This window comes from Manis pentadactyla, chromosome 8 (genome assembly GCF_030020395.1).
Source record: "Manis pentadactyla isolate mManPen7 chromosome 8, mManPen7.hap1, whole genome shotgun sequence".
In the NCBI taxonomy this organism is placed as follows: Eukaryota; Metazoa; Chordata; class Mammalia; order Pholidota; family Manidae; genus Manis; species Manis pentadactyla.
In genome coordinates this window covers 18847575-18863942 of record NC_080026.1, presented here as the reverse complement: position 1 = coordinate 18863942, position 16368 = coordinate 18847575, and the positions used below count along the sequence as shown (strand labels likewise).

The 16368-nt window shown below is 40.0% G+C and overlaps 1 protein-coding gene across 9 annotated transcripts in view; it reads left to right on the top strand.

The window, feature by feature from the left end:
- Positions 1–16368, top strand: part of FMNL2 (formin like 2) — a 289350-nt gene that overhangs the window by 204232 nt on the left and 68750 nt on the right. For 8 of the 9 annotated variants that reach the window (XM_057505574.1, XM_057505577.1, XM_036928268.2 and 5 more), the window contains exons 5-6: positions 1679–1762; positions 4816–4968. In XM_057505574.1, coding sequence (XP_057361557.1) covers positions 1679–1762; positions 4816–4968 — 237 coding nt within the window. The remainder of the gene's footprint in view (positions 1–1678; positions 1763–4815; positions 4969–16368) is intronic. The other variant, XM_057505579.1, reaches the window with a different exon arrangement.

The following is a 16368-nucleotide window of genomic DNA, read 5'->3' as shown; positions in this document are numbered from 1 at the left end:
TCATAGTGAGTCCCAGCCTTTCTTTAGTGTCCTTACCAGTAGTAAAAAGAAAAAGGAGTATTTTAGTATTTCTAAGCTTCTAGTTATCAGCACTCAAAAATGTCCAATGTCTCCTGAGACATGGCTGCATGGAGAGTAATTAAAATAATTCAAATGAAAATAAGTATTTAGGAGCAGATGCCACGTGGCAGTTTTGAAATGACGCTTCAGCCTGACCCGGAGCCAGCATTGTGCGTTTTGGTCAATATCATAACAAAGCCACTTTGGGAGACCCAGCGGCGGTGTTTCCTCCGCTAATGTTGCCACTCCAGGTCTCTTTCAAATTAAATGTTATTTGCTTACATGCAGCTGTGTTAAGTGCATACGTTTTGTGATAGCCTGCCTGATGCACCTGGGGGAAGATGCAAGACAAGCTGTCAACTTTTCCCACCATGCTGCCTCCTGGAACTACCTGCAAACTTGAGTTTGCATCATGGCGATGACAGGACGAGAAGGAGTGAGCTTGAGGGCAAAACTAGACACAAAGTAAAAACACCCCAAAACTGAATTAAGAAATAGGCATCCTGAATCCACCAGATTTTTTTCATCCTGTAAGACAGAGATGGCCAGGGGCTGCGTACCTTTAGGGACACACGTAAGATTGTCCTCCTCTTGTTCTAACAGCTCACAAAACTGGCTTCTGTCGGTAGCTATTGTGTCTGGACCTTTTTTTGGGTTGGTATTTGTGGAGGAAGGCAACCATTTGGAATGCATTTGGCAGGTGTACCTCAGGTGTCCTTTCTGTGATGGTAGCAGACCTTTTCAGGTATTATTTGTTGGGATTTCAAACCCAGTGAAGGCTTCATCAGGTATCACCCATTTTTTGAAGACGAATCCCAGGAGGAAATCTGTAATGTGGGGTAACAGGTGCTTCTCCTCCATGCTGAAGTTTCTGTTTGACCACTCTACTTCATCTCTAGGAGTTATTAGGAAGTGCAAATAAAATAGTGTAAACATTCTCAGTGAACTGCATTCAAACCCACCATTCAAATGCAAGGTGGTGGTATTTTAAAGTGAATCTTAAAAAGCCTGGTACTTGTTCTGTTTCGGCTTTGATGATGGTATGCGGTGCCTGCAACTTTTTAAATGGCTTTAACCATTCATGGAAAAAATTAAGCAAGTCATTATCCCTATTGAATTTCCAGAAGCCCATAAACGCTGGTCTCTCATTGGCTAGTTTAGTGTTTTCTACAGCTCGGCGGGCCAAGAAGGACTTAAACGTGGATTTGGAATCACGCCTGGATTTGAGTAGTTATGTCGTCATGTCCCCTGCCTGCCTCATTCCCTACGCACACGTGGCTCCCTTAACAAGCAGGATGAGGATCAATTGTAGTAGAAAAAGTACATTTAGTAAGTTCCTTTTTGTAGAAAGAAAATCTCATAGATTGTTTCCTAAGCACTAAAATGCAAGGAAGGCACGTGTATCTCTTTTGGCCTCTTGTCTCACACATTGAAATGTTGTGGCTTTCTTAGTTGCTATATCTAAAAGCTCCTACGTCATGTGCTAGAGTCTAGACCTTACTCCATATTTCCTTTCAGGCAGTGAATGTTTCTGGTGGAAAAGCAAAAGGTTTCACTGTATCCTTTCATGGCAGAGCATGTGATGAACATCTGCAATGATTTTTTTATTTCTCAACAGATGGGTCAGAGAGTTTCTGAATGAAGAAAACAAAGGTCTTGATGTCCTAGTGGAATACCTGTCATTTGCGCAGTACGCAGTAACGTAAGTGAAGCTTGGCTTGTTTGCTTTTGAATTTTATGTGGTCACACAAGATGCAAGTCAGTGGTAGAATTATACACTGCACTGAGGGGAGAAACCCAGAAGCAGATGTGGTAAGGTTTAAGGAACTTTGTTTCTATTCAGGTAACTAAAAGCAAATCACATAAATTGTTATTAGAAATGCTTTTAGGGCAGAAATAAAATAGGGGAGTAAAAATCATCCTTAGAGAAGTCCTTATTTTAAAAAGAAGTGCATTTTTTGGTGCTCATGTTACATATATCCATACGGGAGAATACTCTAGCAGTTATTGAAAGATGTATATGATCTATTATTGAGTGAGTAAAGCAAGATGCAGAAGAGAGACTCCCTTTTTATTTAAAAAAAATTATACACGATACACGCACATGTGCGCGCACACACACACACACACACACACACACACACACACACACATATTGTATGTGCTAGCAAATTCAGAGAAAATGATTGCATAAATAGATACCAAAGCCAGTGGGGCTGGAGAAATGGCTAAACAAGAGACTTTGCCTTTTTACTTTATATGTAATTGTATTGTTTTGACTTCCTCTTCATAAAGGAAAGGGGGAAAAACTGGGGAAGAGCAGGAAAAAAAAAAGCTTTTCTAATTTTATTTTTGTTAATTCATAAAGTTCTCCCATTTGCCAGGCTTCTGGAAAGATTTACAACAGGAATGAAAAGTGTATATTTGAATGAGACATTCTCTTCTCTATATTTCCTCCTTTAATAAAAAAATTCCAGTATCCGCAGATATACGTTCACACACACATTGAGGAAATAATGCTGTGCTTCTAATTTGACTGGAATACATTTTGGCCCAGGTGATATTTTTCCCCTCACCTCTTTCTTAAAAGCAGCAACTTATTGTACACTGCCTCTCTCTCCAAAGAAGCCTGAAGGCCCACCCAGATTGTTATCTTACAGTCCTCATCACTTCCTTGAGAATCTGTGAGAAAGAAAGCTTAACTATTTCTACCTTGTGGAAGCAGAAACTATTTACTGAAACTAACTGGATTAGTTTCAGTTTTGCTAATTCTTGTGGAATAGAATAGAATAAGAAAATGGAATAGAATAAGAAAAAGCAAGACAACTTATTTTCCTGAGAAATTTTCCTCTGAAATATAATCCTAGTTTTTATAGCATACCTCCCAAAGGTGGTTTCTTATCTATCTCAATTATGTCAAAAACTGCTATCTCCATTCTACTTCACATTACATGACAAAACAAAATACTACTACCTTGTTGTGGTAATGGAAAAGAATGGCCTGTTATGTAGTATATGTTTGCTGTACCTAACTCTTCACCTACATCACAGTAGAGCTCATGAACAGCTTTCCCAAATAAATGAAGAAAAGGCAGTGCCACCCAGGAATTCTTCATCTATGGCATAAGATCAAACCCAACAAAAGATGAGAACACGGCACCATGTTGGGATTTGGACGCCTCACCTGAGTGGCCTTCCCTGTGCCCTGTCCAGCCAGCTCAGAGCTAATCTTCTACCTTTTTTTTTTGGAATAATTTTACATTTGTTGCTTTTTGTTTTTCATTCCTTCTTTCTTTCTTTCCTTTTCTTTTCTTTCTTTGCTTTAATTAGATGAAACATTATATACAGACACATAGTTTATGTTCCTTAATGAAACTAATGGACTGAAAAATATCTTAGTATTCCTTGGCATGTGACAATTTCCTAGCCATGTAATGTGAAGCAGGCTCCTGCCCATCCCTAAAATGGGAGCTTTCACTCAGGTCTGTTTACTGTTTCTGCTCTGACAGCGTTTTGGGGACCAGCTAAGAGGAGCATAGCAATTCTGACTGGCTGAACGATATGGGGGCTGTAGAGTGATTTGATGTTAATGACAGATGCCCATTGACTTACCTTTCCAATATCAATTGTAGGCTTCTATTTTTAGAACTTAAGAATCTGTTTGATTACTAAATTCTCCCTCTTTTCTGTTTTGCACTGCTTCCTGCATCCAGAGACTTGGCAGAATTGTCAGACCTATTCAGTGACTTTATTCATCATTAGTCTCTGCCATCAGGATTAGGATTTAATAGGTAGAGAGCATCACTTAGTTTACAGATGACTGTTCCCAGCAAATATTTTATTTTGGCAATCATACTTGCGCAAAAAGTCCTACTTTTTGATAAAAAGTCGTACTTGCTATTTCCAATATGTATGGTTGCCGTTTCTTCTGTGATAGCCTCCAAAATCTTCCAGATGGCATTAATTAGAGCCACCTTTTGTTTATTCTCTGATCAGGTGTTAGCTGGTGGAACTCGGGGTAGAAACAATTGAGAAAATATTTTTTGAGGAAGCAGAGCCGCTGACTTTGGGAGGGGAGAATACATAGAACACAAAGGCCAGTCTGTTTAAAAACTTTGTTCCTAAAATTATGCAAGAGTGAGCAACTTAACTTGCCATTTATTCTAACATGGTTAACATGAGTAATAACCTCAAAAAATGTCAGGGAAACAACAGCCCTACTTTAAAGAGCACCGCATTGGGAAGAGATTCCAAAATCAAAGCAAATCCATAACTTTGCAAGTAATGTATCACATATGGTTGGAAAAGTACACTTGCCAACACACTAGGAGAAAATGCTCAGTGAAAATTGATGGGTAGGAATAAATTAGTATAACCCTAACATATTGACTTGTTAAAGCAAAATGAAGACAGCTGTAAGATTTTTTTCTCCTCCCCTCCCCCGCCACCACAGCAATGTTAGCCATTGGTAAGTTAGCAAGCCTTACAGTGAAATACAAATAATATATCATTATTTAATTTTTGCTGTTCAGCTATTCTTTTGTCTGGTACAGCAGTAATCGTTTTGCATTTTCAAAGCGAACACTGAGTCCATGAAAATATTTCTGTATTCCTTTTTTAGTTTTCTTTGTCTACAAAGACTACTCATATTAAGGTACAGATGGCTAATAGGAAGGAGTGAGTTATGCATGTGCCTGTGTGTATTGTGTGAATGTGAATTTGGGAATCTTCAGTGGCATTTCTCCTATGTTTTAGTTTTGACTTTGAAAGCGTGGAAAGCACTGTGGAGAGCTCGGTGGACAAATCCAAGCCCTGGAGTAGGTCCATCGAGGACCTGCACCGAGGGGGCAACCTGCCCTCCCCCGTGGGCAACAGTGCGTCCCGCTCGGGAAGACATTCTGCACTGCGGTGAGTTCCTTCAGTCAGGAGAGAGGCACGTTTGGTGGGATCCCCTGGGACAGCAGGGCCCTGGCTGCTGCTGAGGGTCCTGGGCCAGACCGCCGCACCTTGCCACACAGGCTTGCATTTCCGATGACTCCAAATGAAAGGTTCTGCAGGAAACAGTCATTGCACATGGGCATTTCACTCTATGGCTTCAGATAGCTTTTTGGAAACACCACGCCTTCATTCAGAAGGAGAAAATTCTGCCAGATGCCAGAACAGAGTAGTCTCTGTAGACAGGTAAGGCTCGGAGACCAGGTGATGCCAACATGGCGGTCTGGGCTCTGTCTCCTGGGCAGAGGCAGCATGTTGAGATTCGAGATTCTCAGGAACTTGTCGCTGTTCGTATGCTTCTCCCCTCCCTTATTCCAAGGAGCTCAGCTCTGTGTTCTTAGGGCCATGTTCTTAGTTCTAGGTGTGGAATGCTGTAGCGGTTATTTTTGTTAATGAGATGCCTTTAAGTAGCGTTGCTTTCGTGAGGTGTGTTCACTTGTCAACTTTGTATTGCCTCCTAAGGATTCTTCTCTAGTCTCTCCTGGCTGAACTAACCACAGGATGGGTGCTGATCACCTTACCCCCAATGGGTGTTATATCACTAAGATTCTTCTTTCACTCGTACCTGCAATCATTCGTTCACTGAAAAATGTTTTTGAGCTTCTATAATTTACCAAGCACTGTACTTAGAGCTGACATACATGGGTAGGGAAATGAAAACTCCTGCCGGTCAAACAGAGATGTCATCCAGAGCAGTTTGATAAAGGTTTCTATGTTCCAGGGGTTTAATAATTTTTATTAATAAGCTTCTTATCCCCAAATGTTGCCTACTCTTTGTAGTTTGAAAAGTTTATTTCTTTTGTTTCAGGCTTGATCTAGCAAGTGGACTCTGTCTCTGTCAGTGTTTAAGATCACTGTGGATATTGGGTCACTGCTGTATAGTCTGTCTTTCAGGTTGTAGTCAGTGAATATGTGACTTTCTGACCTTTCATATTTGGTAGGCTTTTAATCATGGAAAGGTAAAGGGTCTGTAATGAAGTTCAGTTCTGCTGAAGGATTTGATGGTTGAAAGGATGCTTCCAATCAACCATTCAGATTTTCCTTGTTGGAAATGCCAAAAATATTAATGGGTTTAGAATGATTCAGTAATAACGAAGAGCAGTGTTTTAGTTCATCACATGGTATTTGCAATAGGCCAAGGGCCGTATAACCGCTGGTCTGTGTTTACTTTCTGAGGTGGACAGGGGACTCCATGGGCTGACTTGGAAATTCAAGAAAGGCCAGTTGTGCCTGAAGAATTCCCTTGGTCCTGGAATGGAAATCTTATCATTAATACCATTATAATTACATGTAAGCGATTTAATTGATGAAGTCCATTTTAATTTGCTTTTCCATCTTTTCTTATCTGGAAAGTATCATATATTTGGTCAGCTACCACCTTAACAAGGGTTCATTTTTCTGACTAGGGATTCATTATGCCTGTTTTTTTAATTACTGAAGACTGTTCACTAAGTGCACATTGTTCTTGGTAGAATGGAAGAGTCAGGACAATATGGGAAACATCCCAGGTCCAAGGAGAGCTGCAGTCCTGGACCCTGGCAGGCGTGGCACAGGGACATCAGTGTCCAGCCTGCTTTGCATCACAGTTGGCTTAAGGTTGATCCTGCTAGAATTCATTTTAAATTGGAAAAAATAGACCAAAATCACAGAGATAGGCGTGATAGAAATTCTTTTCTGAGAAACTCAGGAACCGTGCATCACATTCTTCTGTTCCGTGTTTGAACAGTTTGAAGCTGAGGCATGCAACATTTGTATTTCATTTGACTATCCTTCTTGGGTTTCTAGGAACTCAAATCCATACGGCAGTAACTTTCATGCCGTCTGTTGACCTGAAGTTAGATGTTTGTTTCTGGTGATAAACAATGTGTATCAATGATAATCCAGCTCTTGGATTTGGGCCTGGATTTTAATTTTGTATTCGGTCATTTGATAGCATGAGTGTCCAGGCATGTGGGTCACGTTGCTTTTCAGACACCCGAAGATTGTTCACATTTTTTTTTCTCTTCCTCCTCCTTCCTCTCCCCCTTTTCTTTTTCTACGCCCCCACATTCCTTCACTTTTTGGTGTCCTTTTTGTTGCCCTTCTTTTCCATTCTGCCACCTCAGCTTCCTGTTGCATTCCTCAGCTTCACACTGTCCAAACTCTGATTGTCTTCTCTTCCTCTACTTTGCCCTTTCTGAGCTTTCTGTCTCCCCTTTCTCCCGTTCCATTCATCTTTCACCACCACCAGCTTGGGTTTTCTGCCCGAGTATCTTCAGTTCCAGGGCCGCCAGAGCTGCTTCTCTCCCTGTTGCCTCTGGAGCAGCTCCAGTTTACACACTGAGGATGAGGCTTCAAACTGGAAAATCTCATAAGTCACAGGTGAAAATGACACCCAAGAGAGCTTGGAGTGCATGGTGGCAGCGCACTGCGACTGCTCCCCGTGTGATAATATGATAACTGCATGGCTCAAAGTCCACTGCCTTTAAGCTTTGATACACCCTGTTATCATATTATGACTCATTAAAAAAATTTGAACCACTCAAAGGCGTACTGTATTTTTATTAATATTACAGATTTTTTTTGGAAAGGAAAAAGGACATTCATGTTCTATAGATATGGTTTAGTCTGGTGGCTTTGTTTGATTAGAATATGCCTTCCCTATCCAAATGCAGATTTTAGTTCCCTCATCTTAACCTCCAGATAACAACATAGATTCAGTAATCTTCTCCTTGAGTTATATCGTTTGGCAAAAAGAGTTAAGCTTGGAAGAAGAAAAATGAGATTTCAAGAAGCTTAAGACACTTTGTAAATGGGACTTGATTAAAGAAAAAAAGGAAAATGATTTTAAACAAAATGCTAAGTTGATGCCTGCTCTCCTTTGTATTCAGACTTTATTTTTTAACTATTTAAGATGGATTAGTAAACATTTTAGGACATGACATTCACCTTGAGTTACATCAACTATTAGATTCTGTATCATCACAAATTTTTCAGCTTGTCAGGTAAAAATGTTGATATTGACACTGCGGAAACCTGGGTTGTGCTGTCTCAGAAGCTTAAAGCCTGGTGTGCCCATGCGGTTAAGATAGGCTTCTGCTAACATGGCTGCAGATCTAGCCAGATTACCCAATCCTGTATACGCACATATGTGCACCCTGGAGTTCTGAAGAAAAGGGTTGCATTAATTCGGCCATAGGAGAAAGTAATTTTTAATATTTAAACATGTCATGTTTAATGCCATTAGACTTAAATAAGCAGTGACGTAGACACTGAATGAAAGTTCCGGGTTTTAAAGAAAGGGCTGGAGCACTCGGCGCCTAGAGGGCAGGGGTCAGATTTAAATTTTGGGTGTGGGCCGGGTTTGATCCTCAGGGTGAGCAAAGGCCACTCCATGTGGGGGTAAGTGAAGGAGCAGGAGATGAGCGAAATCTTACATTTGGGAAAGAGGAAGCTGTCCTTTCCCTGACAGAGGCTTTGGGATGGGGGTGGACAGCTGTCTTTAAAAAAAATGGAGAGGCTGTGTCTAGCCATACAAAGCTGGAAAGGCCTCGTGGGTGGCCCGCACTGACCCTTCCCGCTGTGGTGAGAAAACCGAGATCCTCATTTCCTGTAAGGTGCCTCTTCGTAAGATCTGCCAGGACAAGTTTCGCTCCTTTTCCGGAGATGATCATCTTCACAGAGTGGCATTTCACGAGTGGTCCTCGTCTATCTACCACCCTGTATTCTTAGTGGATTTACATGAAGAGATAAAGAGTTCAAATTTAGATCCTTGTTTATACATTTTAACCCAGGAAAAGGATTACCAGTTTTGGATGTTTTTCATGGGAGTAATTATTCTAAGTATTTAAAAAATGGGTATAAAGGTAACATTGATACAATTTTTATCGGGGGGGAGAGGGGAAGCTTTATTGAGTGTCACTGTGTGCCAGGCACTGTTCTTAGAGCTGCCTGTGGTTTACTGCCCGTAATAGCTCCGTGAGACACCTACTGTTGTTATTCCTACGAGGAAACGGAGGTTTCTAGTGGTTAAGCAACTTGCCTGGAACTAAACAGAGAACAAAGAAAGTCGGATTGGACCCCAGCTTCTACACCATGTAATCCTGTCTGATTAGTCACAGGATGATCCCCCACCCCCAGTAGATACAACTGTTTCAGTATCGGGGTGTCCACACATTGTAATGGAAGTTGTACTCTGCAGGGGAGACTTGGGATCCTTCCTCGAAGATGTCCCCTCTTCTACTTCACGCGGAGGTGCTGTGGAGATCCGAACATGCTGGATTATTTCATAGCTGTTAGAAAATCAGGTCATACAGAAATGTGAAAAAGTGTTTCCTGCACAAATGACAGGAGGAAGACAAAAAGTTCTATATGTATACACTTTATTTTCACTTCTTGGCAAAAGGGAAGACATGGAAAGGAAAACTTATTAAATGAAAATAGTGATTTCTTTATTGAACAGGAGATTATGAGTGAAGTTTTATCTTTTCAAATTTTTGTTTTTATGATGTTTTAGAACTGACATAAAAACATATGTGACATATATCCATGAATCAGATAGGGAGCAGCAACGTAAAAACCTTGCATTTGGGAATTTGGCTTTTATCTGTTAGGCAAAGGAATGGGAAAGCACATGAGGCTGTGGGTCTCCCCAGGTGTGCGGAGTCTGGTGGAGGCACTGGGTGCGGATTGTGGGAAAAGAATGCTCAGGCAGCTAGTGCTTGGCCCTGCATGTGAGGAGCCTGAAACTTAGAACCTAGAGCAAAGGCCAAATATGAGGACATTCCAGAATTGGCTTGGTGTGGTCTAACTGTTAAAAAAAAAAAAGAGTGAGAGAGAAAAAGGTTTGTATGTGATTGATTAGAAGATAAATAGAACCACTAGTAGAAATAGAAAAGTTGGAATCTGGAAGGGATCTCAACTGTCATTTAGTTCAACTCTTGGTGTGGCGTCTGAGGCCCAGCTCTGAGACCCAGCTCTTCTCTGAGGCGTTACCTAGTTCCTGCAAACCTGTTTCCATGCAGGGGCTAATGGCCCACGTGGTTTCTTGACCTTTATTGCAGTAAATACTTCTGCTCACAGCAGTTTTCCTGATTTCTTTGTAACAGTGATCTGTTTAAAGATAGGGGATCACCAGTTCTGGTATTCTAGAGGAGTTGAGCTCTCTCAAGTCCTTACACATACTTTTATTTCTTCAGTAGCATTTTACCTTCAATTTTAATTATCAGTGGAAGAAAATCACTTAACCACTTAACTTAAACCATTGTAGTATCATATAAAAAAGTTCTTTTTGAGTTCTACAGTTAGAACCTAAAGCGCGTTCTCTCTTGATTCACAACAAGGAGGTTTGAATGCATTCTGAAATGATCATTATTCCTTTTTTGTCTTTCCTCTTCTCCCCTCAAATTATACAAAATCAGGTCTTTTATAGCCTTCCTCATTGAGAGTTATCGTCTGTATTTTATTCCACAAGTATTCCTTCTCCTTAGCTCCATTTATTCTAACTTTTCCCTATGGAAGGATGTTGAATAATCTGCTCTATTTCTATAGACACCAACCTGAAGGGGGGAAAAGTACAAAGAAAGAGATAGACGAAATTAATCTCAAGGCTTGAATTCTCTCTCTTTACCGGATGAGATGGCAGATATTAATTGAAATTTTTATTAACACAGTTTAGAAGGAGAGAAAATACTGTGAAAGGGGTGGAAGAAAAAAGAATGAGGACACAGTCATTATAGGAAGCACTTCAATATTATTTCTGAGGGAGGGGGAATATTGAGACACTCCTTGACCTGGTAGACTTTTGACCTGAAGATCTGCAATTGGCGAAAATGCACTCACTGTCAATAAAATAGGCTTCTAAAAAGAATCTGTAACTACAAGATTTCCATTTTACTAACAGCACATTTGTAAGCAGAAACAATAGTGCATTGGGTTGTTGTGTTTCCAGTTTTTATATTTATTTGGAGTTATAAAATGAGAAAAATGTGCTTGCATTAAGAATGTGCATTCCAGCTTTTCAAGCTTGGAGCTTATTTCAATGGCCCAGCTGGTGAAAATGGTGACAGCTTTCATTCTGTCTTGTGGGTGCACCATACCTGCAGATTTGTCAAGCATTCCCCACTATAAGAAAGATTAACTTCACTTCTTCTGCCTCTTTATTGGGTCTGTTCTCCAGTGGAAAACTGACTGAGAGAGAGGCTTTGTGGAAATGGAAAAACAAGTCATGTGGCCAAACGCATTGCTGGAGCTCTGCCACGCAGATTCTCTGATGGGAGAGGATAAGGTCTGGGATCTGCCTCACATGTTTAAGAGATTAACAATTCCTGTAAAGAACCTGGCACAGTAGGGAGCATCAATAAATGTTAATTATATAGGACTGAGAAACACTCAGAGAAGATGCCTCAGCAGATCCCGACATCTGTGGTTTAGTACCTTCATCAGCAAGATTTATGACATAGTATCTGAAGGATGCTGTGCCAAGGGCTGAGGCTATAGGAAGACACATTAAATAATATATTTGTGTATGACTCACCACTGATAAAAGACTTTGTTATACTTTCATCATTAGGCCTTCATGAAGCCTTTGGGAGGCAGGCAAGGATTACTAACCCCGTTTTACAGATGAAAAAGCTGAGGCTCAGAGAAGGTATCACTAGCTAGTAAGTGGCAGAGCTAGGATTTATAATCAAAGTCTTCTAACTTCTTTCTACTATGTCACAGTGTCTTTACAATTTGAGTGAAAAAAGTGTGCCTGTTTGTGTATGCTTGCACACTAACATATTAAGTGTCACAGGACTGTAACCAAAACTTGTGATTTGGAACTTGAGAGGCTAGCATGGGCAGCAAAACCTAGGGAAGATTCATGACGTGGTCTGGATGTGAACCAACAATGAGTAAGACTGGGAGGAGTGACCAGGGAAGGGGTCAAGCAGGGAGAGTGGTGTGAGCAGTGGCTCAGTGGTAAGACTGCATGGCTTGTTTAGGAAACAGTGAATAGGTGAGACTGACTGGAAGTAGTTTAGTTTAGTTTATGTAATACTTTAAGTGCTGGGCTGTGGAATTGTCATTTTAGCTCATTGGCAATGATTTACTGGAGGTTTTTGAAAAGAGGGTTAATTGGGATAAACATTCCATTTTAAAGGTCACATGAGATAGATGGTTTCCTTGGACACTTTTCACATTGGGGTATATCCTGATTACTTAGCCTCTCAGTAGCACATGCCTTTGACAAAGAGAATGGAATGAAAAATCAGAAGATTGAGACTCATAACAGCTCCTGATTCATATGGTGGGTTGGCTGTCTGTTCATTTACTTACTCTATTCAAAAAGCATGTACTTTTTAATTTACAGGTTCTGTTCTAGCTGTTATCTGGTCCTATAATGGGAAATGTAGATGAACAGAAAACTTCGATAACTAATAAAAAAAGCTCACTAGGATTTTTATGTACCTCCCTCTCTCCCTTTACCCCCACTTTGAACTGTCTGGGTTTAACTGTTTGAACTCTGTTTCTTTTGGCTGCAGAGACAGAAAAGTACTTAGCTCCTTTTTTTAGTGTCATGTATTTTATGAGTTTAATTTAGAAAAAAGTATGCCCAAGTGACATCAAGTCTGAAGGGTAAGAGAGAAGAAACCTAAAACCTCAAATCTGGGTAAAGTTCTATTAGCCCGGATCTTGGAACCATAAAAGACTAGTACAGTTCCACCGAATTATGTGTCATGCCCAGTTGGCATTGCATTCCAGTTGGGTTGAACCCTTACAGTAGCTTCTAATTCCTATTAAGGTGTTCTAATTACTGTTCTTTATTTATAGGTAGGTATTAGTTTGATATATGAATAGTTAGACTTTTTGTAACAGAAAAACAACCCTTTGCATTTTCCTGTTGCCATTAGGTCCTAGATATTACAGATCTCGCAAATTATGGCATGGATGCACCACAGAAGATCTTGGAAAAACTTCTTTTGCCGGACTCAGGGAAAGACTGGTTAGGTCAGTTCAGGCAACATTCATTCAAGGTTTTACAATAATATATTGTCTCTGTGGATAATCCAAGCTCAGAGGGAGAGGCAGATGTGCTGAACCCACATAAAGAATATCTCTAACTATCTGGAAGTAAGTACATGTTGTTAAGACAATAGATGAGTGATCAGACTTATTTGAAGGCATCCCTGGATGAGTGGCTGCTTAGTTTGGTATTTCCTAGCTGCTCGCTGCCTTGAACACATACAGTATTTGATGACACCCAGCTTTTGCACAGGACTAGTGGTCTTCCTCCTGTACTCCCAGAATTGTCAGGCACACTTCTTATCATCATTCTTATGTTTGTCACCTATTATTATTTTTTAACAGACTGCTTATATTTTTTATTTTTTTATCGTGGTAAGAACACTTAATGTGAGATCTACCCTCTTAAGAAATTTTAAGTGTACAATACAGAATTGTTAACTGTAGGCACAGTGTTGTGCTGCAGAGCCCCAGGACCTACTCATTGTGAGTAACTGAAGCTGTATACCCACTAATTAGCAGCTCCCCATTTTGCTCTCCCTTAAGCTCTGGCAACACCATTCTATTCTCTGCCTCTCAGAACTTGACCATTTTATAGACTTCATATAAATCGACTCATTTTGTCCTCTGTGACTGGCTTATTTTACTCAGCATAACATCCTCAAGGTTCATCCATGCTGTTGCACATGGCAGGATTTCCTCCTTTGGTAATGCTGAGGAATATTCCATTTTATGTACTTACCACATTTTCTCTTCTTTTTCTTTTTGTAACATTTTATTTTGATATCATTTAAAACTAAAAAAAAAATGCAAGAATAGTACAGTAATCCCGCTTATGCTCTTTACACTCATGCAACCATTGTTAGCATTCTGCCCACTTATTCTTGGCACACTTGCTCTTCAAACACACATTTTAGCCATTTGAGAGTAGCTTACAGAATCATGCACTTTTATATCTAATTATTTTTGTGTAGATGTCCTAAGAGCAAAGACATGTTCCCACATAACCATGGGACAGTTATCAAAATCAGGACAAAATTTTCCTTTGGCAAAATTTTTTAGTCTAGTCTGGTGGGTTTCATCAGCTATCCTTTTCAAACTTCTGTATCCAAAGTAAGGATCATTTATTGTGCTTAGTTATGTCTGTAGAGTGTCCTCTATTTGGGGACATTCCTCACCCTTTCTTTGTCTTTCATGACTTAATATTTTGTGTGTCTGTGAATGTGTAATGTTTTATATTTTTACTGAGAATTGTCTTATAACATTGTGTTAGTTTCAGATATATAGGTGTTGATTTGATACATTTATATGTTGCAATATGAACACCACAATAGCATTAGCTAACACCTCTGTCAGGTCGTATCACCTAATTCTTTCTTTAAACCACATTTTGTTTCTCCATCCTTCTGTTGATGGACATTTAGGTTGTTTCAACATTTTGGCTATTATAAATAAAGCTGTAGTGGATAACTCTTTGAGATCCTGATTTCAATTCTCTTGGATAAATACCTAGAAATGAGATGTGTCATCAGATGAAGTTCTATTTTTAGATTTTTGAGGATCCTCCATTACTGTTTTCCATCATAGTTATACAATTTATATTCCCATTAACAGTGTATAAAGGTTCAATATTCATACCTCTGTGCCAACACTTCTCTCTTTCTCTCTCTCTCTTTTTTTTTTTCAATTCCATAATGGCCATTCTGACTGGTGTGAGGTGATCTCATTACGGTTTTGGCTTGTATCTCTCTATGACTAGTGATGCTGAGCATCTTTTATACACTGTTTTCCATTTGTATGTCATCTTTGGAGAAATGTGTATTCAAATCCTTTGCACAATCTTTTACCAGGTTATTTTTATTTTAATTTTTGCTCTTGAGCAGGAGTTCCTTATATATTTTGGATATTAACCCCTTGCCAGATATATAGTGGCAAATTTTTCTCCCATTCCATAGGTTACCTTTTTACTCTTCCTTTCTGTGCAGAAGCTTTTTAGTTTAGTCCAGTTTGTCTGTTAAATTCCTAAACATGAAGAACTAGTTCAAGATCAGTATAGCTTCCTTTTTGAACTCCCCTGCAATGAGCAGTGGTTTAAAGACAGCAAAGCATGCCTCTAATGAGCATTATGTATAATTCAGGTGATTAGCATGTACCTGGTAAGAGGAATTCCTCTGTATCTAATCTGTAATCAAGCAGATCCAAGAGAGCTACTTTCTTGGTTTTCTTTGCTGCCTTCTGGAGTGAAAAATTCTGGTTTACTCGCCTTGTCATTTGTTACTAGATTAAGGGGACTGGTTGAAGCTCACTAATTGGTCATTCCGAAGGGCTTTCAGAACAAATGCCTTCTTTTCCTGTAGCACCTGCTGTCAGCGCCCTGCAGGGTGAGCTGCTCACTACCTGCTTCTTGGCACATTCATTGCTGTGCATGAAGTAGGTGACTCAGATGGCAGTTGTCACCATAGTATAAACAGGAAATGTTTTGTATTGGTTTCTTAAAAGATAATTATAAAAATTGTTTAGTTTTTTATGCCTTAAAACTAAGCATTGACTTATAACGTTTTCATTTATTATTTCATGTACATATAACTGGTTAAAGTCCTTTCTGTTATTATATTAATAGAAGTGGTTAGAGTCATTTCTGTCTGGGTTTGATCTTCAATTTTGTCATCTGTTTCTTTGTGTAGTCACAGAAATTTGTGAATTCGAACTGGCAGCTCTTCCAAGGTGGTGTCTCGTCTTTGAATGCTAGGGCAGCGTTTTAGTCCTAGTTCCGTGCTTGACAGGACAGCAGGCAGTTCTCAAAGATGATGGAGAAAAGGGCCTGAGAAATTTGGTGGAGTTAGTTTCTCTGCAAGGTTTCTGACCAAATGCTTCTCAGAAAACAGCATTTCCTTAAAAACTCTTGAGATTCCAAAAAATATCCCTAGCTCTCTTTTCCTCATTATTTTTCCTACAAATGGCAGGAAATTAGACTCAGGGGTGTTTTGTGCCTCTGGGAAACCCCTCTTTTGTGGCCAGTCACACAGAACCCCTGAGCTCTGTGTGTCTGTCTGGGGACGGCATTGAGGTGGGCTGCCCCAGTGGTCCAGGCATCGGGTCACAACCCCTCCATAAAGACTTCATTCCCTCGTGTTTTCCTGTGGAATCTGAGGGAGTTCTCTACGTCCTCACATCTCAGGGGACCTGCCTGGAGTCGCCAGAGAGACCTAATTTTTCAGGACCTCGTTAGACCTGTTTCCGTTAACCTGAAGGAATTGGCGCATGTACTCAGAATGACTGTGTTAGGCAGAAAATAACCTCTAAGGGTCTGGTGTGGATGTCAGTGAA